The 26,660-nt window shown below is 41.2% G+C and overlaps 3 protein-coding genes across 3 annotated transcripts; all 3 read left to right on the top strand.

Annotated features, from left to right (window-relative positions):
• Positions 1–7,274: 7,274 nt before the first annotated feature.
• LOC103709426 (induced stolen tip protein TUB8-like) lies at positions 7,275–8,866 on the top strand. Its single transcript, XM_008794747.4, has 2 exons — positions 7,275–7,421; positions 8,145–8,866. The coding sequence occupies exons 1-2, from the start codon at positions 7,407–7,409 to the stop codon at positions 8,580–8,582; spliced, it is 453 nt and encodes a 150-aa protein (XP_008792969.1). The 5' UTR covers positions 7,275–7,406; the 3' UTR covers positions 8,583–8,866.
• Positions 8,867–13,123: 4,257 nt separating this feature from the next.
• LOC103709443 (putative lipid-transfer protein DIR1) lies at positions 13,124–13,447 on the top strand. The gene has a single exon (XM_008794766.1). The coding sequence runs from the start codon at positions 13,124–13,126 to the stop codon at positions 13,445–13,447; it is 324 nt and encodes a 107-aa protein (XP_008792988.1).
• A 5,413-nt stretch (positions 13,448–18,860) lies between these two features.
• On the top strand, positions 18,861–26,151 carry LOC103709425 (asparagine--tRNA ligase, cytoplasmic 2-like). The gene is made up of 8 exons (XM_008794746.4): positions 18,861–19,585; positions 20,067–20,303; positions 22,102–22,680; positions 24,743–24,928; positions 25,008–25,066; positions 25,213–25,342; positions 25,430–25,488; positions 25,753–26,151. The coding sequence occupies exons 1-8, from the start codon at positions 19,175–19,177 to the stop codon at positions 25,934–25,936; spliced, it is 1,845 nt and encodes a 614-aa protein (XP_008792968.2). The 5' UTR covers positions 18,861–19,174; the 3' UTR covers positions 25,937–26,151.
• The last annotated feature ends 509 nt before the right edge of the window (positions 26,152–26,660 follow it).

Below are 26,660 nucleotides of genomic sequence, written 5' to 3'. Positions count from 1 at the left end.
AGGATTTTCGGTAGAGCTTGCCTTCATATAATATGTATCGGGAGGCTAGACGCCTGATGCGGCGAGCCTCGAGCTCATCATTAGGAAGGGCTTCATTTTGTAGATAACTGATGAGCTCGTCCATCCAGCTCGGCTCGATTTCGATGCAGATGGTCGGTTCAGGCTCCTCTGTGATGGGCGTTTGGAGATATTTGAGCATCGTTGCCTTAGGAAGCTCGCTCATGCGGGAGGTTGCCAGCTTCGACAGTTGGTCTGCCCTTAGGTTCTCTGTTCTGGGGATGTGCTGGATATTGAAGGAGCCCAGGGTGAATGTGAGGTCTCGCACCTTCTGGAGATATCTCCGCATCGATGGCTCTCTTGTTTCAAAGTCCCCCAGAATCTGGCTCACGATCAGTTGGAAGTCACTGAAGATCTTCAGGTCCTCGGCTTTCAGCTCCTTTACCAATTTGAGCCCAGTGATAAGCGCCTCGTACTCTGCCTCATTGTTCGAGGATGGAAACTCGAGGAATAGGGCCTGCTCCGCAACTACCCCACCCCATCTGGGCTTGTAAGGATAAGGCCTGCTTCGCTACCCTCCGAGGTCGAGGAGCCGTCCACATATAGGATCCATGGCTGCCTTGGGGTCTCCTCCATTGGCATGAGTGGGAGCTCGGGGTCGTCCAACAAAGTGCACTCCACGATAAAATCGGCGAGCGCTTGGGCTTTGATCGCCAGCCTCGGACGGTATTCGAGGTTGAACTCTCCGAGCTCGACTGCCTACTTGGCTATCCTTCCGGCGTGATCCGAGCATTGCAAAATCTGCTTCATAGGCTGGTCGTTCAGTATGACCACAATGTGGGCCTGGAAGTAGGGCCAGAGCCTCCGAGGCGAGATGACCAGGGCGAAGATTGTTTTCTCCAGTTTGGAATATCGGGTCTCGGTATCTCTCAGGACCCGGCTAGTATAATACACTGGTCTTTGAAGCTTGTTCTCTTCTCGGACCAGGATCGAGCTTACCGCAACCAGGGAGACAGCCAGGTACAATGAGAGGAGCTTGCCCTGCTGGGGTTTTGTGAGTAATGGAGGGGAAGCAAGGAGGTGCCTAAGCTCCTCAAAAGCTTGCTGACATTCCTCCGACCACAAGAAGTTCTTCGGTCGCTTGAGAATTGTAAAGAATGAGAGGCACCGCTCGGCCGACCTGGAAACGAATCTTCCCAGAGCCGCGACCCGCCCTGTGAGCTGCTGTACTTCCTTAACCATCTTTGGTGGCACTGTCTCTTGCAGTGCTCAGATCTTCTCGGGATTTGCTTCGATTCCACGCTGGGTGACTACGAAGCCAAGAAATTTGCCCGAGGTGACTCCGAACGTGCACTTAGCAGGGTTGAGCTTCATCCGATACCTTCTAAGTGTGGAGAATGTCTCATTGAGGTCAGCCACATGGTCCTCCGTTGTTCGGCTCTTTACCAGTATGTCGTCCACATAGACCTCTATATATTGGCCTATTTGGTTTTTAAAGATTTGGCTGACCAGTCTTTGATATATTGCTCCAGAATTCTTCAACACGAAAGGCATCACCTTATAGCAGTAAGTGCCCCTGTCGGTGATGAAGGTCATTTTCTCTTCGTCTTCCGGCGCCATTCGAATTTGATTGTATCCCGAGAAAGCGTCCATGAATGTCAGCAACTGGTATCCCGAGGTGGAGTCCACGAGCTGGTCAATACTAGGGAGTGGAAAGATGTCCTTGGGCAGGCTCTGTTCAAGTCGATGTAGTCCACGCACATGCGCCACTTTCCGTTAGCTTTCTTCACGAGGACCACGTTGGTGAGCTAGTCTGGATAGGAGACCTCCCGGATGAAGCCGGCCTCGAGAAGTTTGTCCACTTTCTCAGCCGCTGCTCGTTGTCGTTCCGGGGCGGAGCTCCGTTTCTTCTGCCGCACAGGTCTGCAGGTCGGTTTCACCTGGAGTCGGTGAATTATGACCTTAGGGTCTATTCTCGGCATGTAGGCGGGGGACCAGGCAAAGACGTCCATATTGGACCGAAAGAACTCGATCAGACGGTTTCTTTCAAGGGAGCTTAGGTCGGAGCCGACCTACACGGTTAGCTCTGGGCAATTTTCTCGTAAAGGAATCTGGGTAAGAAGCTCACTAGGTTCTACCCGTCTCTTTCGGGGATCGTCCCGTACTTTCAAGATTTCGATGGGCAGCATCTGATCTGACGTTTGAGCTGGCGCCTTGGCCGGTAGCTCCTCCCAGCTTGGTGCCTTAGCTGGTTGCTTTGCTCGGTGAGTCGCCATGTAGCACCGCTTAGCTATTGCCTGGTCCCCACGAACTTTGCCTACTCCTCGGTTGGTGGGGAACCGCATAAGCAGGTGATAAGTCGAGACCACAGCTCAGAGGGCATTTAACCCTGGTCGTCCAAGAATGGCGTTATAGGCCGAAGATAGGCGAGCCACTAGGAAATCTGTCCTTACGGTACTTTTTTGGGGAGCAAGCCCGATCGTGACAAAGAGGCCAACCTCGCTCTCGACCGGGACCGAATTCCCAGTAAATCCGACCAGTGGAGCGTTCATTCTCCAAAGCTGGCTTTCCGTCATCCTCATTTTTTGATAGGCATCGTAGTACAAAATATTAGCCGAGCTTCCATTATCAACTAGGACGCGCTTTACATCAAATTTGTTTACAATCATGGAGATGACCACGGCGTCATCATGAGGAGTCTCAACTCCTTCCAAGTCCTCGTCCGAGAATGAGATGGCTTCGGAGGTGCACGGGCGCTTCGAAGGGATCCTTCCCTCGATTGGTTCTTCAGCCGAGCTTCCTCCTCCAATGGTGTTGATGGTGCCGGCGATAGGCCTGTTGTCATTTGGATTTTCGAGCGGTGCGGTATTTTCCACTGGCCTCTTTTCCTCACATCGGTTCCGTACAAACCGGTTGAGTACTCCGCGACGGATAAGCGCCTCGATCTCATCTCGGAGCTGAAAGCAATCCTCCGTGTCGTTGCCGAGGTCCCGGTGGAAACGGCAATACTTCCTAGGATTGCGCCGAGCTTCGGTATCCCGCATCGGGGGTGGAGGTCGGAAATAGTCTCGACCTTTTATCTCCATTAGGACCTCTGCTCGGGGGACGTTCAGGGGGTGTAATTCTCGTACCTCCTCGAGGGCATTCGTGGCCACGGTGGAGATCTCGATCGAGGCGGAGACCTTGGTCAAAACCGTCTCTGCTGTCGAGGTGGGCTCCTCAATCGAGGCAGGTTCTTATCTCGGCATGGAGATCGGCTTCTCAGGCGGCCACGCTCTTCACGGCGCTTCTTTTGCTTCTTTGAGGCCTGCTCGGTTGCGCCCCGCCTGAAGGCGATAGCCTCTTCGGCCTTCGCATACTTTTGAGCTCGGGCCAGCATTTCAGTGAAGTCGGCAGGGAAGCTCTTCTCAATGGAGAAGAGGAATCTATAGAAGCGAGCCTAAGTCTTTAGTGCCGACATGGCTATCGACTGGTCGAGCTTGCGGACCTCCCAGGTTGCAGCGGTAAAGCGGTCGAGGTATTCACTAAGGGATTCCCCCTCGTTCTGCTTGACATCTAGGAGGGAATCCGACGTTCGCCGCTGGCGCCGGCTGGCAGCAAAGTTGGTGGCGAACTGCCTGCCGAGCTGCTCAAAAGAGGATACCGAGCTTGGCTTCAGTCCAGAAAACCAAAGCCGAGCCATTCTCCGAAGGGTCGCTGGGAAGGCCTTGCAGAGCACAGCCTCCGAGGACCCTTGCAATGCCATGACGGCTCGGTAACTTTCCAAATGATCGAGGGGGTCGGTAGTTCCATTGTAGAGCTCCACTTAGGGCATTTTGAACCTCGGTGGGACCGGTTCATCCTCGATCTAGCAGGAGAAGGGGGACTTGGTGGTAAACTCAAAGTCACCCTCGCGCCTTGCCTTCCTGCTGTGAAGTGCTTCAATCTAGCGCTCAAGGTTCTCGACCTTCCCGTCGAGCTCCCCAGCCTGGGGATGGCCACCGTAGTCTGCTCCGGCTCGTGACGGTCCGGGGCTGACTCGACTTCCGAAATCTACGGCCTTCTATCCATGCTCCTCCCTAGCAATTCTATCCGGGGGGACGCCCAGGCTGAGCCTTGGCGACAGCACCGTTCTTCATTGTTGGCCCTCGAGGAGCCGTGGAGGTTTTGGCCCTAGGGCACCGGTCCGTTTGGAGGAAGCACTAGCTGGACCTGGGCCTGCGGAGGCGGCATAGGTGGGGCTTCCTCACGTTGCAGGCCTTGGACAGCTGCAGCCAAGGCTTTAACCTGCTGCACCAGGATATTGAACTGTTCCGGTTGGACCTGGGGAGCTGGGTCAGCCGGAGGTGGCGAGTTCTGAATAGAGTGTCCAGGACTTGGTGGGAGACGCCGGAAGGCATTGGAGGCTCCTTTGCTTCTCAACTTCATGGCCACGACTCGGTCCCTTCCTCTAGCGCCAACTGTTGGTGGAAATTAGACCCGGGGGCGGCCGTCGGCTGAGAAGGAGGAGCTCCGGCGTAAGATGGCGGGCGGCGGTCCGTCGGCGGGCGGCGTCCTCCGGAGGACCTGCAAAAAGCCGGTGGCCGGGGTTTCCGGCGCCGGCCCTCCGATACGTAAGTCAGAGGGGGCAAAATGTACGAGGGAGGAGAGAATATATCACGGGAGTTTCAGAGTCCATCCCCCTTTAAGATGGAGGGGTTTTCCTTTTATAGAGAGGTACAAAATTACCTGTGATATGACGGAGCGAACAGGTTACCGTCATGATTGGGCATGTCGTATGAATTAATGCACGATCATGTGAATTAATGCATTGCCGTAGGAGATCAGGCCGGAGTCAATGAGTCGTCGTGGCTGATCGGACATAGCCGAGCGGGTCAGCTGTTTGCCGTGGATGGCTTGAGATTCGTAGATAACATGCGCATTGATTGTTGAGTGAGCCGGAGATAAGCAGAGGCCATGCGCATTGATTGTTGAGTGAGCCAGAGATCAGCAGAGGTCATGCGCATTGATTGTTAAGTGAGCCGGAGATCAGTAGAGGTCATGCGCATTAATTGTTGGCAGCGGTAGCAGGGCATGGTCTCCGGTCGAGTTGCAAAAGGATATGACCGCGGCGGGTGGATGGTGAGGCCGGGCTTCCGAGGTCGAGAATGTTGAGGTCAGGCATCAGGTCGAGAGCTCTGAGGTCGAGCGCCAGGTCAGGCACCAAGTCGAGAGCTCTGAGGTCAAGCGCCTGGTCGGGCGTCCGAGGTCGGGCGCTTCTGAGGTCGGGCGTCCGAGGTCGGACGCTTCTGAGGTCGGGCGTCCGAGGTCGGGCGCTTCTGATCACGTGCTAGCGATGTGCTCACGTGCTTTGGGGCAATTTATATTCCCCCAACAATATGTATATATGTATATATGTATATGTATATCTATATATATATGTATGTATATATGTATATCCATATCAATATCTCTATATATATATATATATGTATATATCTATATATATATATGTATATATCTATATATGTATGTATATATCTATATATACGTGTATATATATACGTATATATGTATATACGTATATATATGTGTGTGTATATATATACGGATATATGTATATGCATATGTATATGCATATGTATATATATATATATATATGCATATATATATATATATATGTGTGTGTGTGTGTGTGTGTGTGTGTGTATGTGTGTGTGTGTGTATTTGACATGTATTAATATAGATATGGATGCTAGTATATATTAAATTTCATATCCATATTATAATAGTTTTGGCTACAAAGATGAATCATGACAGAATTAGATAGAATTGATTAGTTTCTTATATATATTCATTTTTTTTATAGATATAGATATAAATATAGATATTACTCATATATTGAATTTTATATTCATATTAGAATAGATTTGAATTAAACATTAGAGATATTAAATAGTGTATTTTTGCCCCTATGCGACTATAGATCTTAATCTACCAGTGATTTTTTGAAAGTAAAATTCTTAGGATTTTCTATGATCAAGTATTTTTTTAATATAACTGTGATATCATTCATATAAATGGAGGGACTCTCTTTAACAATAATTATAAGTGTTTATATTAATGCTAATACGTAACTCATGCTGTTCAATCCCAAAGGTCAAGTTGGGCTTTGGATATTTGATCTATTTATTAAATTGGTAGGTTCAATTTGATAATTTTTTATCCTGACTCGTATATAATCCGACATAATTACTGCATCTAATAGTAGGGACCAAAAATACCTTACAGAATAAACAATCACAGTCACCCAAACATTTAGAATCAACTGTACAGAAGAAATAAAAATATTAAAAAATATATTCATAATATAAAACTACTATTTCTTTATTGCCCCCTACTTCTGTCATGTGCCATGCACGTGAAACCTCGATCATGACCACGGATAAAATATTAGCCACCAGCCCTTGGACCCCCAATTTGGGCCCCAACTACGAATAAATCCACCTTCGTGATTGCTGCACCATTCGTTCGGTACGCCCTTCGGGAACCATCCACGCTCGTGGGGCCCAACTATACCAAAATTCGCGCCTGCAACAGAGAGCCGTCAGCGCCTCGAGATTCCGCAAGACACGTGGATGACAGGTAGACTCACGTCAGGCGTGCCGGAACTATGGGCCCCAGCCAAGCTGTCTCGCACGACACTGCCAATAATTTTCGGACGAGCCCCATAAAACTTCTATACCATTAAATCTCGGCCATCAACGTTTCACGATAACGCCATCAAGTCCGTTCGTCAAGAACGTTCGTTCCCAGGGAAAGACCCTGGGCCCCGGGCGTGAAGGGAAACGGCGAAACTCTATCTGCATAGGAATTTCCATGCGGGTAGCTTCGGAGGTTTCATTGTCGGGGAGGGAGGTGGGAGATCCCAGCTACGTCATTTCGGCGTCGCCTTTGTCTCAGGTGGGCCCGGTCACCCACCGCCACCCATTCGGCGTTATTCGTTGGTGGGCCCGTGCACGGCCGCTTTGCAATATAGTGGGACCAGGTGGAACCCAAAGTGGGAATTCCATCCAACAGATCACTGCCACGTGGACACGGTCGGCATGGGAGTCGAGAATGGCCGAAAGGTTCGTGGGCTAAAGTCGGGAGGAGGCATGGAGTATAAACTAAGAAAAAGGTGGCGAAAACTTTCTCAATGCGATTTCATATCGTCCAAATGTAATAATAATGATGGATTGGTGGGTGGCGGAGAATATTATTTTTAATAATCATAGTTCATTATCATCAAAAAAAAAAAAAAAAGGTCCAAGGAATGGTCCCGCGGCTTGTTGTATCTCAATGGCTTTAGTCACGGATATAAATACCAGCTCGCCTCGCACCAAGCTGGGTCATCCGGTGCTTGCTTGCTTTTAAGTTTCCAGCAGTTCAGTATCTTAATTTATTTGGCCATGGCTAGCGTTGAGGTGAGCCAATTAATTAACTATTTTGGTTTTTATACTTCAGATGTTTCCCAAAGATGGATTACCGTTGATCAAACATCCATGGATTGATTAGATAATTTAGTTTCGTTTAATCATTCTTGAGAATGGTAGCATTCTTTGTTCTGCGCCTTCATCAACCAGTATCAAATTATTTGTCTTGTCTTATTGTTGCCATATTGATCTTAATAATTGCATGTTTAGATGCAGAACTATTACATGTTGGGTGGTCTAAGTTGTGAGTAGTTAACAGTCTTCTGGATCATTTTAATTCAACTTCTGTCTTATTAAGCTTTATTCTTCTTGCTGATTGATCTGTGGGTTTCTGAAATTTTAATCATCTCAAATTAAAAAAGCAGTAGAGACCAAAATGGCTTTGCGGGGTTGTTTTTACAATAATCCTAGCATCATGGTAGATCAGTTACCAATTCTTTGTAGCATCTAGCTCACATCCAATTTACGACGAAATATGTTTTAAAATGGAAAGGGAAACCCAACAAGAATCTTCTGTAAATCATCAAAGATCATTGATCCTCCTCTCCAGTCCCATCAGCCAACTCGTAGAGTTGAAAGTCATTGTACGATCTACGAACTCAAGTGGGCACGTCTCAATGACACTCAATTACGTAACCTATCATCAGGCCTTCCATGCATGCATTAAAAACATAGTTACTGGCCCGATGTTTGAGGAATAGATTTGTAAAACAGGTGGAAGCCGCTCCTGCTGCCCCTGTAGAAACTGAGGCTCCTGCTCCTGCTCCTGCTTCTGCTCCTGAGGAGGTAGTCAAAGCCGAGGTCGCGGCCCCAGTTGCAGAAGAACCAAAAGCAGAAGAGGAGGCAGCACCATCCAAAGAAGAAGGGGTGGAAACTGAGGAGAAGCCAGCAGAAGAGGAGAAGGGTGAAGAAGTTGCTGCCCCGGAAGCTGTTGCTGCTACAGCCGAGACTACAGAGGAAGTGAAGCCAGAGGCAGAACCGGTAGCAGCACCAGAAGCAGCTCCAGAGGAAGCCAAAGCTCCTGCAGTGGAGGAAGCAACTGAGGCTGAGGCTCCGGCACCAGTTGAAGAGCCTAAGGCAGTGGAAGAGGAGGCAGCAGCTGCCACAGTGGTGGAAACTAAGGCAGAGGAGACTTCTGCTGCCTCAGAGTAAAGAGTACGTCGTTTATTTAGTTTTGTTGGGATGGAAGAGAGTTTTAGACGTAGTGTGGAGAGATACTAAGAGGAGAGAGAGCATTTAGAAGCATTTATATGATAATAAATGTAATATAAGATTGATGTAAAACTACAGCGGGCAAAGGGTTCTGGGTTCTGGGCTTTGTGTGCTGTCAGGTAGTGGGATGTGAATGTGCTTGGTTTGGTGATGTAGCGCCTTGGAGTTTGAAAGTTGCTGTTCAATAATAAAAAGAAAATATTATCGAATGCGTTTAATCGGTATGGAAACGCAGAAAAGGTCTGGTTGCAGGTATTGGTTTGATAAGTTATCGTATATGTATTCTTTAAACGTGCTAAGGTATTCGTTCTAGCTATTTTGCTGAGATATTTCTATAATTAGATTTTATGGCCTGCAGTGTTAATAAATAATTATTTTAAGTCTAAAACAATCTTTAATACTGATACAAGAGGATCATTAGATTCACTGCAGATTTGATTTGGTTATTTTAGATTCATTTGGATAGAGTTTGGGAGCAAAGTTCCGTATCTAAACCTTGATCATATAATTTTTGGAGATTATAACTTTTTTCTGCATAACATCCAATTGCAATAATTTTTTTAAAAATTGAATAAAGTTTCAAGATTTATGCTAGTGCAACCATCCTCAAAGGATGTGTTGCACCCACTAATATAGCAGTTTATTGATATTTGCGCCTTAAAATGGATCGGTCAAAATAAATATATTTTTTTCAATTAAATTTGTGATGGAGTATATCTTCCGATCCATGTAAGATTAGATGATATAATGGAAGATGGAGCTGATATAAAATTAGACATCTAACTTCAAGATGGTTTTAACATTAATTCTGTCAGGGTCACTTATTGTCCTAGGAAATTCTAACCTTGAGAAAGAATTCCACGTGAATTTGGAGACTTGTATCTCACTAGAATAAGTAAGAGGCACTGCAATCGATGATGACCAAACAAGGTTATTGCTTAACAGCTATTATTTTGATCTTTCTTTTGGTAATAAAATACTTATTTTTGTTTGATTATCGATCTCATACATACAGAAAAACTCTAGGTTATTGGATTCTCACACTTTGAAGTCTTCACAAATGATTGTAAAATCAACAAACTAAGAGAAGTGTTTAGCTTGTGGCTTTTCTAGCTAGTCAGTCAACAACCTAATTTGCAGATGTCAATCAGTTTATTGTTTCTTGCTATTTTGCAGGCCAATGTTGGTCTTTGTTGGCTAATGAACTTCATCATGTAGATTTTATCCCTCCATCCTTAAGTTGGATCTAACAAAATTCTTAGCTAACACTCGGATACGGATGGCAATCAGGTCTTTGTATTCTAATTTGGCGACAATGATCTGGTGTGCTCGGAATCATCAGGTCTTTGAGCATGATGCAGCAGCTACTTTTTGAATAATAAGGCAGTCTAAAATGTGCTACGTTACTGATGGGATGCTTCAATTGGCAGCCTTATGTGCTCATTCAAAGAACTAGGGTACTTCTAGTCTCACTAGGCCTTCTTCTTCTTTATCATACTTTTATTATATGGGTATCTCCTCCCTTTGTAGTACTTAGGGTGATTCATCTAGTGCAATTCAGTGGATTTTCAAACCATTTGTTTGTAAGTGCATTTAGAGTCCACGTATAGTTACAAGACGTGCTGGGACATCAAATAAAGAACTCTTCAATTGATACATGTTGCTTTTGTAGATCAACTTGATGACATTTTTACGAAGGCTCATCTACCGGAATGTCATCGTAATTTGGTTAGCAAACTCAAGTAGGCATCTTCGCTATCTTCTTGAGTTTGAGGAAGAATGTTAGCGGTATATGAGCTGTATTGATTAAATGTATATGAGCGTATATGGGCTGTATATATGAGCTGTATATGAGCTGTACATAACCACCTTCAACTATAAAAAATGGGCTATAGCACTTTTTATACATACAAAAAAAAGAAAGATTACATTCTCTCTCTATGACTCTCTCTCTCTCTCTCTCTCTCCTTCTTCTTCTCTTCTATGTCTTCAGAAATAGTCTTCCAATACTTCCATATCTACCGCGAGGGTAACCAAGCAGCAGATTGGATGGCTAGGTAGGCATTGCATCGAGATGTGTTTTATCAGTCACTGTGGTGATATATTATTCCCTATGATTTGCTTGCATATTATTGGCTGATGCAGCTGGTATTAATTCCTTACCCAAGACATTATTAGATGTTTATGAGATTATTCGTACTCTTGGTTCTCAGGATGGTTTGTTGGGTGGTCTTCTCTTGCTGGCACTGTTTTGGCTTTGCTTTCAGGAAGGAATGTAATGCAGTGGGTGCCATTGGCTGTGGCTGGGCAAATGGGTTTCATATTGGTGGCTATTGGCTTTCATATTTCTCCATTGCCTTTACAACTCAGGCTCCTGCATGCTTCAATCTTTCAATACAGACTATATTCTCCTATCTTGCACGTTATGGTTCTCCCATAGGCACTGTCATCCATCGTTCAAAGATCTTTGGCGTAGTCGACCTAGAGTGATCGATGTTCCAAGTTTCAATGATACGAGAAGAGGAGAGCTATCTTTATACTTGATCTCCCATAGGAGCCATTAGTAAACCAAGAAACATAGAAAGTTATATATTTTCATTGAGGGCTTTATTTCGCAACATCTTCCTAGATTCTACAAGATCTAGGATCTGCTCGACAGAAGAAATTAGGCCCAATGCCTATGCTCAGATCCAATGCAAACTTAAAGAGTTAATCTCTGACCCATCCACCAATTAGTTAATATAATATAATATTATATTATATATATATAATCTCGACAGAGATCGAATTATTTTTTAATTTATTTAGGCCTAGCCAATTTTTAGATCCTTTGCAACTTTTTGTCCAGATTCATGCATAGCATAAATAGACGGATAAATCGTATGAATATAACATAAATACATCTCAAAAAATCAAAAATAAAATATTATTAACTAGGATTTTTTTTGCATAGATATTCTTCTAAATATCGAATTTTACATGAATACTCTTCCAAAATTAATGTTTGTATGTATACCCTCGTAAAACTTTATTATTGTATAAATGCCCCTAATATAACAGTTGTTCCAATGATGTTAAGAAAAATCAAATTTATATTAATTAAAAATAAAATAAAATTTAAAATTACGCTGTTGTCCTTATTTTTTTTCTGTTTGGGATTGCGATCACGATCATGATCGCGATTGAGCGGGCTCACGATCGTGATCTCCTTCTTCACTGTGATCGTGATGCAGCTCGCGGCTCGCGATCTCCTTCCTCCCTGTGTCGGAACCAAAGACGGAATATGCAGCAATTAGGTGCATCCTCCTCAGTGTTAAGAGCTCAGCCAGCTAAAGAAATGGTAGAAGGGATTATTTAATATAAAGAGGATTATTTTCATATTTCTTAAAAATGCAGCCTTTCACATCAAGCTCCACATGAAATTTCACTAATTTATACAAAAATGAAAACAGAAAAATGATGTTGGTGCCAAATAGATTTTAAATAATTATTCCTATTTCAAAGTGTTTTATGCAGAGGAGGCTCATGATAAAGTTTCTTCCAAAACCTAGAGAGAAGATATTAACTAATAAATATAGGATTATGAAAGCTATCACATTAATTAATGTATCTAGATTATTTCTATCTGCTAGGATTTTTTTCCGCATATATATCCTTCTAAATATAGAAAATTGCCTGAATATCCTTGTAAAGTTGCTATTTGCTTGTCTACACTTATAAATGTTTCTATTTGTAAGTCTATCAATTAAGAATATTTTAGTCATTTTAATTTGAAACAATTAATTTTTTAACAGCGTTAGATGGTATGGGTACAAATGCAAAAACAAGAATAAAAAAAGAAATAGAATAACAAAATAAGTGTTTTAAGAGGATATATAATTAATATCAAATTTTAAAAAATATTCATGCAAAATTTGATATTTAAGAAAATATTCATATTAAAAAGAATCTATAAAATATGATCGGAGCAACAGCCCTCTCCGCTTGTACTTATCTCACCATGCGAAACAGATCAGGAGCTAATTAATTTATTTAGCATTTGCGCCTGGCTAATCGTTCCCCACCATCTGACCCTGTTCAACATCCTGGCGACAGAAGATATATTTAACTTTATCCACTTGGAGTGCGTGCTTGGTACTGCATTAAATTTTCACATTTTTAATTTCTCCCATGCAACAGCCTTTCATAGGCTCACTGTACTGCGTTCACTCTCGTGACAATCTCCAGAAGACAGCTGCACTCCTATCTTTACTTCCTTTTTCCACCACCCAAAGAAACTAAACGACAGCATCATGCACCCACCACCAATCACCAACTCCAAGCCCAACCCGTGATCACGTAATGCAGACAAACTACACTCACGGGTTCCAAATCTCCCCACTATATGTACAACCACCGAAGCTCTTCTTCCACTTGAAAATCCAGCAACCCAAGGGAGAGCTAAGCTTAATTAGCGACCAAGACCAACCAAGCCGACCAAAATGGAGGAGAAGCCAAGGACCGTGGCCTTTGCTCTGGCCATAGTCCTGGTGGTGGCCACCACCATGGAGATGAGCTTGGCGTCTGGTGCCCAGGGGTTTTGCAATATGACCAGGGACGAGCTGATGGCCTGCAAGCCCAGCATTAGCACGGCGAAACCCGTGGAGAAGCCCGCCGACGCGTGCTGCACGGCGCTCTCCCATGCCGACCTGCCCTGCCTCTGTGCCTATAAGAACTCCGGCATGCTGCCATACCTCGGCATCGACCCCAACCTCGCCATGCAGCTCCCGGCCAAATGCAGCGTCCCTGCACCCGCACAGTGCTGAAGGAGAAGAGCCCGCCGAGCCATTGTTTGTTATTTTGCTAGCTCGGTGAAGTTACTGGTAGAACTAATTCTAGCTCCCATGGGAGACGTGACAATGTTGGTTTAGTAGTATTACTTCTTGTTCTACGTACTCTAGGAAGTTCGAGGTGTTTTGTTCTGTTCTCTGTTTTCTTGTTTCCTGTGTGATGTAGTGAAGGGCTGGTAATGTATGGCTCTTGGAGTTATTTTGGCTAGTGTTCCCCACTTGTGATGCATGTGAGAGGGGAGCATAAGGTTGTGATCATGTGTGAGAGAGTGCCGAGTGCTGTTACTCTCCAGCTGATAATTGCATTTCCGTTTAACTTCTGTTTCCTAGAGAGTAAGGACAGAATTGGACAGAAAATCATATATATATATATATATATATGTATATATATATATATATATATATATATATATATATATATAGATAGATAGATAGATATATTCGATCAATTAATGAGCCTGAAGAAGTCCAATGGGTTGAAGAAAGAAATCTCGCGATGGACGCCTACCTAGTAGATATGGGTTGATTCGATGATATTGAAAATTAATTTCCTGCAAATGATGACTCCCACATATATATATATATATATATATATATATATATATATATATATATATATATATATATATATATATATATATATATATATATATATATACTCTCCATAACCCTATTGCAGAAAAAGGCTCCATTATTGATCGCTTCATTCTTTAGCTAAGCCTCAGCAATTTTGGGTCCACTTAACATTGATACATGGATGAGAATAGGACGGCCATTAGAAGTAACGCATGGCTAGCTTGACTAGGGCTTAGACTCTATTCTATTCTTCAACTTCGATGTGGTGCTCCACCCTATTTATACAAAGCTTGGCAACAATTCTATTTCTCTTTCATTGTCTAGCTAACCAATTCTGCTTTTTTGTCCCATAGATAATCGTCTACAAGTCCAGTTGCTTAAGCAAAAATTCCATCCTTGACTTCTACTGTACATGGCACCATTCATCCTATTGCTGACATTGAGTGTGGTCACTGACGTCATTGGTATGATGAATATAGTAGAGGACTTACTTGCCTAAAAAACTAAAAGGTACAAGCCAAGGATGCATTCTGTTAGTGATGTCAACTATACACCAACGCAATGAAGGCAAATGTTATGGCTCTATAGCTTCTTTTATTTCTATAGAATTAACAACTTAAAGCACCTATAGATGAGACATAGTAAGAGAGATTTTGTTATGCATACAAGAGGACAACTCCTTTGGACCGCGATGCATCCTTTTCATTAATCTTATTCCGATAGTATTTAGTCGCTTAAGCAGCTCTTGCATTTCATTTGATCTCTGCATCTAACTTTGCTCTTCAAGTGAAATGGCTTTGAGTTTTCCATTGATTAATTTAACCAGCTTCTGACTACTTACGATCTATATAACAAGCTACATCAAGTAAGAAATGTAGAACAATTAGCTCATAAGGACTACTATTGTATAACCACTTATCAACGGGTGCCACTTTCCATATCGAGTAAAAATGCAAATCGATAGATGCAGAAGTAGGAATAATGGCACCAGAGATAATATTACCGATAGCTGCAGAAGTGGAAATAATGATGCTAGAGATAATATTGTTTTCATAAAATAGAGAATCTAAAATTGGTTCACAAATATCATCAATATCTACTAGAGGAGCAGCAATGAAGATGATAATAAACATATAAGTTGCAGTCAATAAGGTACGAATCATCAGAACACCAAATCATCCTATGTAAAGACAGCTTTTAAAGATGGTTGTGGACCTATTTTGTGGCTTTTACTACAGGAGGAATAGTCCACTCGATGTGATCACATGCCAAGCTATGCTTATTGAGTGCATTTTGTGAAGGTTTAGGCAGAACCTGTGTATGGTGCCTGCTCTCAACTAGTTGGATGATTTCAAATAATCTGAGGGAGAGCAACAATATTTTGGGTCCCCTGGCTGACAATATTTCCATATTTCTATCTGAGTCCGTACTTGTCACTTCATGTATTTAAATCGCCATGTTTATATTCAAGATATTTTTCTCTTAATTATAGCTTGAAGAGTGTAAGTTGGAAGAGATGCGTGATTTTACTAAAGGTATTGAACAACCTCATTTACTTAAAAAATAAAGGGGAAAAAACCTCACGTAGAACGTGCACCATGGGTCGCAGGAGTGCAGGGCCTACATGATCAGAATGCTAGAAACTTGAAAATTGACACACTATAAAAAAAATAGTTTTTTCTGGTGTTTTTTTAGAGTATGTACCAACACTTATAAACATCGGTAATTTTAGCACTGACGTTTTCAAAAGTGCCGTAAAAGCGTCGGTAAACGGAGAGTCGAAACTTTTTTTGCCAATGCTTTTTTAAAGCATTGGGAAAAACCAAAGCTTTGCCGATGCTTATAAGCGTTGGACTAGCTCAGGCCTTTGCCGACACTTATAAGCGTCGAGCTCTCTTAATTTCCGCTGATACTTATAAGCGTCGTTATAATTATTTTTTTTCAAAAAAATAATTTAAAAATCCTATCCCTAGAATTGGAAGCGTTGTTATAATTCATTCGATGAATTTTTTCTCATTAAAATGGGGACTGGAGATCTATACAAGAGCTCGAGGATTGGAAGGGCCACACCGCTCTTCCATCCGCTTGAGAGAACAACCAAAAGGTTTAAAGAAAACAAAAAAGGGAAGCCAAAGATTTAAGAAAAAAAATAAGCAAGAAACAGCAAGATGCCAAGCTTAGGGCATCTTGAGAGGAAAACACCTCAAAAGAAAAGTATCGCAAACGCTCCACGGCCCGATCTTTGCTTCCTCTTTTTCCTCTTATTTTCTCTCTTCAGCCATGGCTTCAGATTCTTATTTTTCTTCATATCCATCACTATTCCAAATCACTGTCCATGCTCTCTGCTTTCAACCCTCTCCACTTCTGCAACAAAAACCAGCAAAAAATTAGAGTTGGGGGAGAAGGGGTTGGGGGGCTCACCAAAGATGGCCTTGAGGACGGCTTCCTGGTGTGTGTTGGGTGGGATGGGGGAGATCGGCCTCCAACGATGCTTTCTAAAGTTGTTGTTGAGGGGAACTGGCCTCCGATGATACTTTTTAAAGCGTTGAAGGGGATGGGAGTGCAATTGGTCTCCAACGACGCTTTCTAAAACATTATCTAATCACTTCCATCTTTACCCATTTAGTCTCTAACGATACTAGTAAGCGTCGTGCTTTGTACAACGCTATCTGGCGTCATCGTAATATCATGCATGCTGACGCTATTTAAAAGTGTCGGTAATTTTGGCTTCAGAGCCAAAATTACAAACACTTCTAGCCAGCCTCGCTAGAACTGACTGAGAGCCCCACCAGCCTCGTTGAATCAACTATCATCAGGAACCACATTGGAAAGTTGAAGAAAAGTGTCTTCTTGTACCATTTATAAATATCTCCATAGCTCTCCTCTCGTAACCATATTTGAGATCCTTAAGTATGGAAATTCTATTATGGAAATTATTCTTCCTTTGCCTTCTCTCTATTCTCACTCTCTTTCCTTTTGATGGATTCATAAGGTTTGCAAGTGAGCATCGTGAGAGTTGTATACTTGAAGTAGCTAGCCAAGATGGTATTTTCGGTCTTGGGAGAGAATGATCCATCCTGCTCATCTTTCAACTACCATCTTTCTTGTATCGTACGTGTTGTAGTAGGGTTTCTATCTTACTATAATCGGTTGAGCCGATATACTCTTCCTCTTCAAGTTTTCAGCTGAAGTTCAACACCTCCCAATTAGTTAGTTTTCAGCTACAAACTACAAGCTTCCTTCTTGTTAATAGTTCTGAAAGCATTAGATGGATGAACTTTTTTCCATCTTTTATTTTAGGTTACAAAGTATTATATATTTGTAAATATTGCTTTCATATTGTGTACATATATATATATATATATATATATATGTGTGTGTGTGTGTGTGTGTGTGTGTGTGTGTGTGTGTGTGTGTGTGTGTGTGTATTTTTTTATCTTTTGGGACACGTAGAGCTTAGCTTTCCCCCCAAGGGGCTTTGGTGTTATGTTATAATGGCTTTAAGATTTATAATGCAAGATTTAGTGTGTTATAAACATGTGAATGTAAGATTTTGTATTGGATTTATGATGCTTATAACACTTGGCTAATGTTTATGGAATGTGATAAGTTGGGATGTGAGCTTGAACTCATTTTAGGGATAATAGGATACTTGCTCTTGCTTATATGACCGACCATGTAAGGACTCGTGCGGGCGTGTGTTTAGTCCCACATCGGTTATTCACTGGGTAGATCTTGGGTACTTATACAGGATCAAGGAACCCAAACAATACCTTTCGGCTAGCCATTTTGGGTGAGGTCCTGGGTTGTTACAAATGGTATCAAAGCGGACCTGGCCCATAACTTATGTGGACTAGGGGACACTGCAGCACGGATTCATTGGGGTTGATCACGGACCGATTGTGGTGTTTGTGATTAGATTTGAATGGATTTGAACCCTTAGCCTGACGAGGACGTCAGGGCTTGAACGGGGGAGTATGTGAGGACCCGTGCGGGCGTGTGTTTAGTCCCACATCGGTTATTCACTGGGTAGATCTTGGGTACTTATACAGGATCAAGGAACCCAAATAATACCTTCCGGCTAGCCATTTTGGGTGAGGTCCTGGGTTGTTACAGACCAAACTGGTGAAATGTAGTTGCAGCTTCTAGTTATGACCAAATAAATACTAGAAAGCTACTTGTTCCAACTGCAATCTTGCAACCAAACACTGGATTTGTAACTTTAAATCCAGTACCAGCTCCACGCCCACCTAATCCCAAATAGGGGAGAGCCTTATCATTTTTTTTTTTTGGTAGAAAAGGGGAGCTGATGGCTACATTATGGATAACATATCTGAACCTAGTCTAAAAAATAAATAGACTTTACATTTAAGTCTAAATTTAGTCTGAACTTTTTCAGATCAAATGGGTTTTAGGCCGGCTTAGGCCCATTTCGAAACCTATTTTTGTCTAGCAATGAAGTAATCAAGTTAGGGATTAAATTTAACTCTTTTTTTCATTCCCATGAAACCTCAGGTAAGGAATCTATTCTTTTTTTTGTTTTGAATGTATAAAAATTTATGAAGCTCTGGAAGGAATTGTGAACAAGAAAGGAAGTTAGGCCTTTTTTCTAAAACCCCAACTACCAAGAGCTGATTCTCGACTTAGCTATGCTATTCTATTAAGATTTCGCATCTTTCAAGTCGGCTATTAATTGGGCTTTGCTTATTCAACAGTCAATGAATCTAGCAAAGAATATTACCGGGGCAGAATATTCTAGCAAAGAAGTAATCAAGTTAGGGATTAAATTTAACTTTTTTTCATTCCCATGAAACCCCCGGCAGGGAACAAATCCCGAACCCAAAGCTCGAAAACTCCGCTTCCTTTCGCTCCACCCTTCTTCTATCCTTTCCCTTTCGGCGACGATCGCAGCAAAACAGAATCCCTTCTCTTCCCGGCTCAAGCTTTCCAAAGCGAAGCATCCTTCTTCTTCTTCTTTTCCCGCCATGTCTCCATACCTTCTCTCCTTCACCTCCGAATCTCCTCGCACGAAGCCCACCCACCCCATCTCTTCCTTTTCTTCTACTTATATGCCCCGCATCTCCACTTCGTCTCACATTTCATTCTCTTCTGCCGAAAGGAAACAAAATGGCTTCCGAAGAGGGCGCAGCCGTCGATGCGCGGCAACAGCAGCAATCTGTCGAATGGTTCAAGTACTCCAAGAGGGTGGTCTTGAGGTCGATCGTGTGTCGGGAAGACAAGGGGCTGGGATTGGCTGGAGAGAGAGCTGTGGTGGGGGGATGGGTCAGATCGCGAAAAGAGAAGGCGGGGAAGGGTGTTGCCAGAGGGCCGAGACAAGGTGCGGCGCCGGCGCCGGCGCAGGACGTGACATGCGGCGAAGTCGCGGTGTTTCGAGTGCCAATCCTCAGATCAATTGCGAGGATTTTGATGATAAAAGATGAACCTGTTGTTCAGAGGCCTGTTGCAGCGCCAGCCAAAAGGGAGCCGGTTGTTGCTTACTTGCGGATAAATGATGGGTCTTGCATTGCTGACCTTCAGGTTTGGATTTTGGTAGAATGATTGGTCATTTTATAATATATCATGTGTATATGAGGATTCCTTGCAACGGAATTTTAAAAAATAGATTTTTTCTGGCATCGACCTTGTCCATGGTTCGTAATATACGATTTTTGATTACATTTTGATTGGGTATCTTTAAATGGATAAGTAATGGTATAAAAATCCAGTGAAATAATTGCATGGACTATATTGCTTGTAGCATCTCAAGCATAGGCAAAGAAAGTCTTCAACTTAATCTTTGTATACTAGTTAAATATTAGTATGCAGATTTTTTTTGATGTAAATGATGGAAGGCCATCAAGGTTCATGAATATTAGCATACAGATGTTTAGCATTTGCTAGATTACTTTCAATTGTTGATACTGGTTTCACAAAAAAAGGAAAAAAATGTAGTACGTTTACACACAAAACTCATTCTATTGGGGTCTTTTCACTGACCTGGGTTGCAATATTTTTCCAGATAGTAGTGCACTCCTCCATGTCTCTTCCTGGCCAAGATATCTCTATTGGAACTTCTGTCTTGGTAGAAGGTGTGTTAGAGAAGATACCATCGCCAGGCAGGCACGTTGTACAACTTAAAGTAGAGAAGATTCTACATGTTGGGATTGTTGATCTCAAGAAATATCCACTCGCAGAGACAAAGTTTTCTTTCGAGTTTCTCAGAGCTTATCCCCATCTTCGTCCTCGTACAAGTATTGTAAGTTGAATATTGAGTTTCGGAACATGCATTTGATAGTTTTTTCACTTTTGGGTCCTATAACCTTGAGTGACATTTGGGGTCTAATGCTATCATTTTGTCAAAATTTTGGGATTTCTTGCTGCATTATTTTTCTTTTTCTTTGAATGAACCTTGAAGTTGTATAAAGGGTCTGCACCTGGCTTCTGTACATGCACATCTTGGTGCAGTGTCTTAATTCATATGCTCTGTTCTTCATGATAGTTAAGTTGCATCTCCCTGCATTAAATTTTAAGTGTTCCACTAAGTAATTTATTTTGGTGACATGTCAGCTTGGTGGTGATTGGAATACTGGAATCTTCAGTATTATTACCATCACCAAACCTTCCATCTCATTGTTTGCTTTGGTGCATTCTTGTATTTCACTGCAGTTGATGTGTGATCTTGTGCATTTTAACAGCTCATACTTGGTAGACTAGCCCAAGTTTCTCACACTGTAGTTGCTATCACCTTCCATATTATATGGCTGGTTGCCTTTCTCATGGACAAATTTGGTCATCTTTAATTTTGACAAGTGGTGTTGCTATATTCCCATTAAAAAAAGGGGGTGTTAGTAAGAATAGCTTCCAATTATAGAGCTTAAATACAATGTTGTCTACCTATGTATGCTTTTCAATCTTTGTATGTGATGGATTGTGTATCATAAAAGTACTTATGTTATCCTTAATGTGGCTCTTAATTCTTGCACTCACCGGAGTACTTGCTCCTAAAGTTTTACAATCAAGGTGGATATTCATATGCTGAATGAAATCGCCCTTTGCAATTGTCAACTGATATTTGTCTTTTCTGAAATTACCACACTATCTATACTAACATGCCATCACTTTTTGGGATGATCTCTTATTCGGAATATCTTTGAGAAGGCCTTCTTTGATAACACCCATCCATCTATTCTCTTTGCTCCTTTTTTTTAATCTAAAAAATAAAGGAGGAAAATTTAAATTTTATTTTTTTCATTTTAAGTAGTTAGTTAGTCTAACTTGAATGCACGTGATCCACAAGCCACCATGGTTGAATTGTATTTGTAGATGTGCTTTCTAGTGCATCAATTATGTTTCGAAATTCAGCAATCTAATTTTCTTGAATGAATTGCCTCTCTGAAATTAGGTCCACAGACAAAGCCAAGGGGTACATATATCCTCCCATGATGGGTGTTATCGGCATGGATACAAAGCATAATTCATGTGTTTCTTTAAGGGGCCACTCTAAGTGTTATGTTTATTATGAGCACTCCTTTTGATATTTTGACAGCTTAATCATGCTAACCTCAGAGAACCAGTTTACATTTACCAAATAGATAGAACTTGCTCCATAAATTAATACAATTAGGAAACAAACATAAAATAACCTTGAATATAGAATACTGCTCAAGTCTGAATATAAAATGTAATATAGAGGAGATTTCTTTAAGGATTTCCAAGAAATATAAAGGCCTCCAAAACTTTCTGCTTTTATTTTTTATTATCACATCTATTTACACATTTAAACTAGGACATGTTCAAAAATTTTTTTTTTTGAGGAAATATATGAAAATGGATTTTGTTCTGATAGTTCTAAACTGTTATATCATTCATGCTGAAGGTAATTGATTTCATTATTGAACATAACAAATCAATGTTCTTTCTTTGTCACATCTAGACTAGCAATCTATGCATTTAAAGTGAGAGTGCTTTTTTTTTTTTTTTTTTTTTTGGGGAGGGGTGGGGGGGCTGCATATGCATATAATCTTTGTCTCTGATTTGCAATTTTAATAATGCAGGTTGCATCTGTCACTCGCATCCGGAATATCCTATCTTATGCTACTCATAAGTTCTTCCAGAACAATGGATTCTTATTTGTTCACATGCCCATTATCACAACTACAGATTCGAGAGTTTGTAGCAAGATGTTCCATGTTACAACTCTTTTCAGCAAATCAGATGATATGGAAAAGTTAATGACAACAGATGATCATGAACGCGTCGACCTTGAAGTAGTCAAGGCTGCAATAAAGGATAAAAGCAAGAGAATTGAAGAGCTGAAAAGAAGTGACAGCAATAGAGAAGCTCTACTTGATGCGCAGCGAGATCTTCAGAAGGCTAATGAGCTAGCTCTACAGCTGGACAAGAGACAAAAATCAACCTCATTAAAAATTAAAGAAGTTAATTTCTCGAATGATTTCTTTTCTCGTCCAGCATATCTCTCTTTTTCGACAGGACTTCACCTTGAAAGCTATGCATGTGCACTCAGTAGTGTTTACACATTTGGACCAATATTTCAAGCAGATGATTCTCAGTCGCCAAGGAACTTGGCAGAAATGTGGATGGTTGAGGTTGAACTGGCTTTTGCGGAATTAGAGGTAGGTGCCTATCGTGTTATGGATCCTTCTTTGCATCTTAGTTATCCCTTTGTTATTTCCAAATACTTTTTGAGTTGACTTGAATATCAGGTTAAAATTTCTTTACACTATACATGCAGACATTAGACAAATAAAGAAAAAGGGAAGAACAAAAGTAAGAAAGGAATAAAGACAGAAGGATCATTACCTTAAGTTCACAACTGGACAGTTCATCTGTTTTGTAGCAACTCAGAGTAAAGATTATAATTCTTGCTTTTGAAAAAGTTTCCTTCAGGGTGTCAACTTCATGAGAAGAAAGTTGAAAAACAGAAAAAAACAAATCTTAGATGGTCTGGAAACATAAATGAATTGGTAAAATAATTGCTTAATTTTCTTAGCACAGACATCTCACTGAAAATTTGATCTTTCTTGAACCTAAACCCTCAATGTTAACCAGACTGTCAGTGCTTATAACCACTAGCTTTAAACTTAACCAGAGCTATGATGTTTTACCATGGTTAGGGGTTAAGCTTAGCAAAAAATTCAAACAAGTAACTTAATATTGTTAAAACCAAACTAGACATCAAAACAACAAGGTGTCCGACCAGATTTAGCCAGGTAACCATTTACACCATAACCAAGTGCATTTATTTTTGCTGCTTCAGTGAAGAAAATAAGATGCCAGCATGGTATTAACCTGAGCACATTAGACCGATGTTTTTTTTTTATTAAAAGGAATATAGTTACTAATGTAATGCATTGACCGGGGCTGCTTAAACACTTTGTCCAACCTGATTGTTAACTCAGCTCATATCCTTTATTTATGCTATACAAAATGTGGTTGAAGGGGTGGTCATTCACCATATCACGGCAACAGAATGGTCGAGGTAGCTTCCAAATCTTTGTTTTGGTTTCAACGTCTTCAAACACAATGCAATGTTAAATAAATTATTGAAGCATTTCTTAAAATTTTTTGCAAATATTTTACTGTGAAAGAAGCCCCTCTACCTTAATACAAATTTCCTTGGCAGATGTTTGAATTTATATCGGTTTCATTTCGCAATCAATTCTAATTTCTTTGACCTTCCCCTTCAATTTGTTGTCTGCTGCTCCCATGATGCATCTAGAGACCAAGGTATTGACATTTACTCATTCTAGTCATGTAGCATAGTTAGATAACTGGCATTACTTAGATAGAAGGTAGAATTCATACGCCTACCATCATTCTTTTGTCAGTAATATTTCCTGAACAACATGCAGGTAAAAGCAGATTTTTGAAGTATCATTGAGATGATAAAAGAAACTGTGGAATCTGTGCTGTTTTCACTTTAAAAATTTATCAACTATAGTGATTATTCTAAATTTTCCCTTTCTTTCCCTATCTGTTTGGTTGCCTTTAGATCTAGTGGTCCAAAAACAACAATTGTATTGTCAGAATTATGCGTTTTTAGGTCTGCTCACATGATGTAATGCATTTGTAGGCTTGGTGATTTTATTTGTCTATTGTTTTTATGAAACTGTGAGGCAGTTAACTGGCTTAATTGTTGAGTTCTAAATGCTTCTCTATTGGGATGATTCTGTAAGGCAGTGAATGAATAACGAATGTAAGTATTATCTTGTTGTCTTTACAGTTGGTTTGTGCCTGAATTTTTAGTGCAAAAGTTTTCTTGTATTCTCAAGAGTTCACCAGTCATTAATGGGTTCCTTTGCCCCCTCGACTTATGTTTCTCACATCACTTCATCCTTAAATTTGAATCATGTTTTTCATTTGTTTAGTACCTTTTAATTATTAACAAACCACTAGATCCCAAAAGCCTAAGCTGCTAGGGAAGGGTTCAACAATGTAAATCAAGCCTTTCCATCTCATGGTACCAACATTTCGCAATATATTGCTCATTATTGGTACCAACTTACCTTTGATTACCAGTTTAGATGATAACTATCACAAATTGACTGAGAGGGAAACAAAAGTGTTCCAGTACTTCAGAATTTGAATTTCATCCTCCATTTCTGACTATCCTTTAATATATATCTAAAAGTTTTAAAATTTTTGATATGAAAGTTTATGTAACAATGCTTCCAGGATGCAATTAACTGTGTGGAGGACTACTTGAAGTTTCTTTGTCGCTCAATATTGGAAAGTTGTTCCACTGACATCAAATTTATGTCAAAATATATGAACAAGGACTGCATTGGTTGCCTTAAATCAATAGGATCAAGTTCTTTTGCTCGAATAACTTATGCAGAAGCATTGGAGATTCTAAAGGAGGTATATTAAAGAATTCTTTTTGTCAGAATCCATGCAACCATTTAGTTGAGAATCTATAACAATAGAAATTGATGAACAGGTAAAGGATCATACATTTGAAACTAAAGTAGAACAGGATCTATCGGAGGAGCATGAGAGGTATGTTTTCAGTTAGAGAACAGAGAATTAAATTCAGTTGATAAGTTTGTGCTTGCATGGCTGCAGATGCAATTAATCATTATTACGTCATTGTGCCTTTTCCATGATGTCAACATTCCTCTGTTATTTGTTTGTGATGCTGGCAGTTATTTGGCGGATAAGATATACAAAAGGCCGGTAATTATATATGAGCATCCAAAAGAAGTCAAGCCATTTTATATGCATGTCAGAGATGATGGGAAAACAGTTTCTTCTTTTGATATCATTGCGCCAAAGGAAAGTTTTAGTCGGACATTAAGGTTTTGATAGCTGCACTGCTAATGTTTTATCTTTTAAGTCGCTGAACTGGATTTTCATCCACAGGCTGGAGTTTTGGTTAGAGGAAGCCAAAGGGAGGAGCGCATTGATATGATCACTAAGAGGTATTCAATCATATTTGTGTCGTATTATGCTTGATTTTGTCTCTCATTTGAGCTATGAATAGCCATATCTCAGACAATTAACTTCGGACTCTGTTATGGTGAAAATATAAGTAATCGGGCAAAACTATCCTCGTTTCATGATCCCGGTTAACAAGCAAACTTTATGCTGTTTCTGTCTTTCTTCTTTTGCTAATGCTTTCTGATCAATGAGCTTTTAGTTGATGCTCCAACTTATGAGGGACCCACCCGCAAATATTGTCACAGGATCCAGGAGCTTGGCCTACCTCAAGAACAGTATGATTGGTATCTGGATCTTCGAAGACATGGTACTGTAAAGCACTCAGGTTTCAGCCTTGTGTTTGAGAAAATGGTTATGTTTGCCACTGGCCTTGATGACATTAGAGACACAATAGCATTCCCCAGAACCCATGGCTCTGCAAATACATAAACTACTTGCTTACCTGATGATGAGAGAAAGCACTGTACATTCATGAATCATGTATTATTCTCAAAAAAATTGCTGCCATTGTATTGGTCTCTTGTGATGGAGACCACCACACATTCCATATTGCTACATGTAATTTCTTCTATACAAAATGCAGAAGCTTGGATATAAAGTATTTGTTTCTAAATACATACAAGTGAGTTTTTAGAAGTCTCCCATATAGATGACCCACATTATTAATTCATTGTCATCTAAAATTGTTCAAAGCGTTTACAAAGAAGTGTGAAACACTTTAGAGGCTTGTGACCATGTACCGAGCTTTCAATGATAGGATGACATGTTCATCTGAATCTATGGTAATGTACCATCCGATCTACTCGAGTCTTGGTTCTTGTGCATTCCAAGATATGCAAAATTTAACAAACAAGGTTGATCATCAACTTGGATGGATCGCCATGAGCAACTACGTTAGTTACACCTAGGAACATCAACGCTATTCCCATCATCTGAAGGTTATGAAACAATGCAGCATCATCTAAATTCCCAGACTAACGTTAGATTCTTATTGATTCCCAACTCTGGCCAGGCGTGTGAAGGAATCCTTTTGGCCGGCAAGCAGGTGATCTTCTGACTCTTTCTTGCCCCTGCCAACCTTTGCAAGCATGTGGTATGGTCGTGGATATGAGATGGGCATGTTCATTCACACCCCGTCCCAAAATTCTCCTCC

This window comes from Phoenix dactylifera, chromosome 9 (genome assembly GCF_009389715.1).
Source record: "Phoenix dactylifera cultivar Barhee BC4 chromosome 9, palm_55x_up_171113_PBpolish2nd_filt_p, whole genome shotgun sequence".
NCBI classification, from domain to species: Eukaryota; Viridiplantae; Streptophyta; class Magnoliopsida; order Arecales; family Arecaceae; genus Phoenix; species Phoenix dactylifera.
Note: the sequence above shows the minus strand (reverse complement) of the source record. Positions and strands in the feature narration are given on the sequence as shown.

Bases quoted from the DNA above. Each gene is read 5' to 3' on its own strand.
- LOC103709443 (XM_008794766.1), top strand. From the start codon at position 13,124: ATGGAGGAGAAGCCAAGGACCGTGGCCTTTGCTCTGGCCATAGTCCTG.
- LOC103709425 (XM_008794746.4), top strand. From the start codon at position 19,175: ATGGCTTCCGAAGAGGGCGCAGCCGTCGATGCGCGGCAACAGCAGCAA. The intron at 19,586-20,066 runs GTTTGGATTTTG...ATATTTTTCCAG, and splicing joins CTTGCATTGCTGACCTTCAG to ATAGTAGTGCACTCCTCCAT. The intron at 20,304-22,101 runs GTAAGTTGAATA...TTAATAATGCAG, and splicing joins TTCGTCCTCGTACAAGTATT to GTTGCATCTGTCACTCGCAT.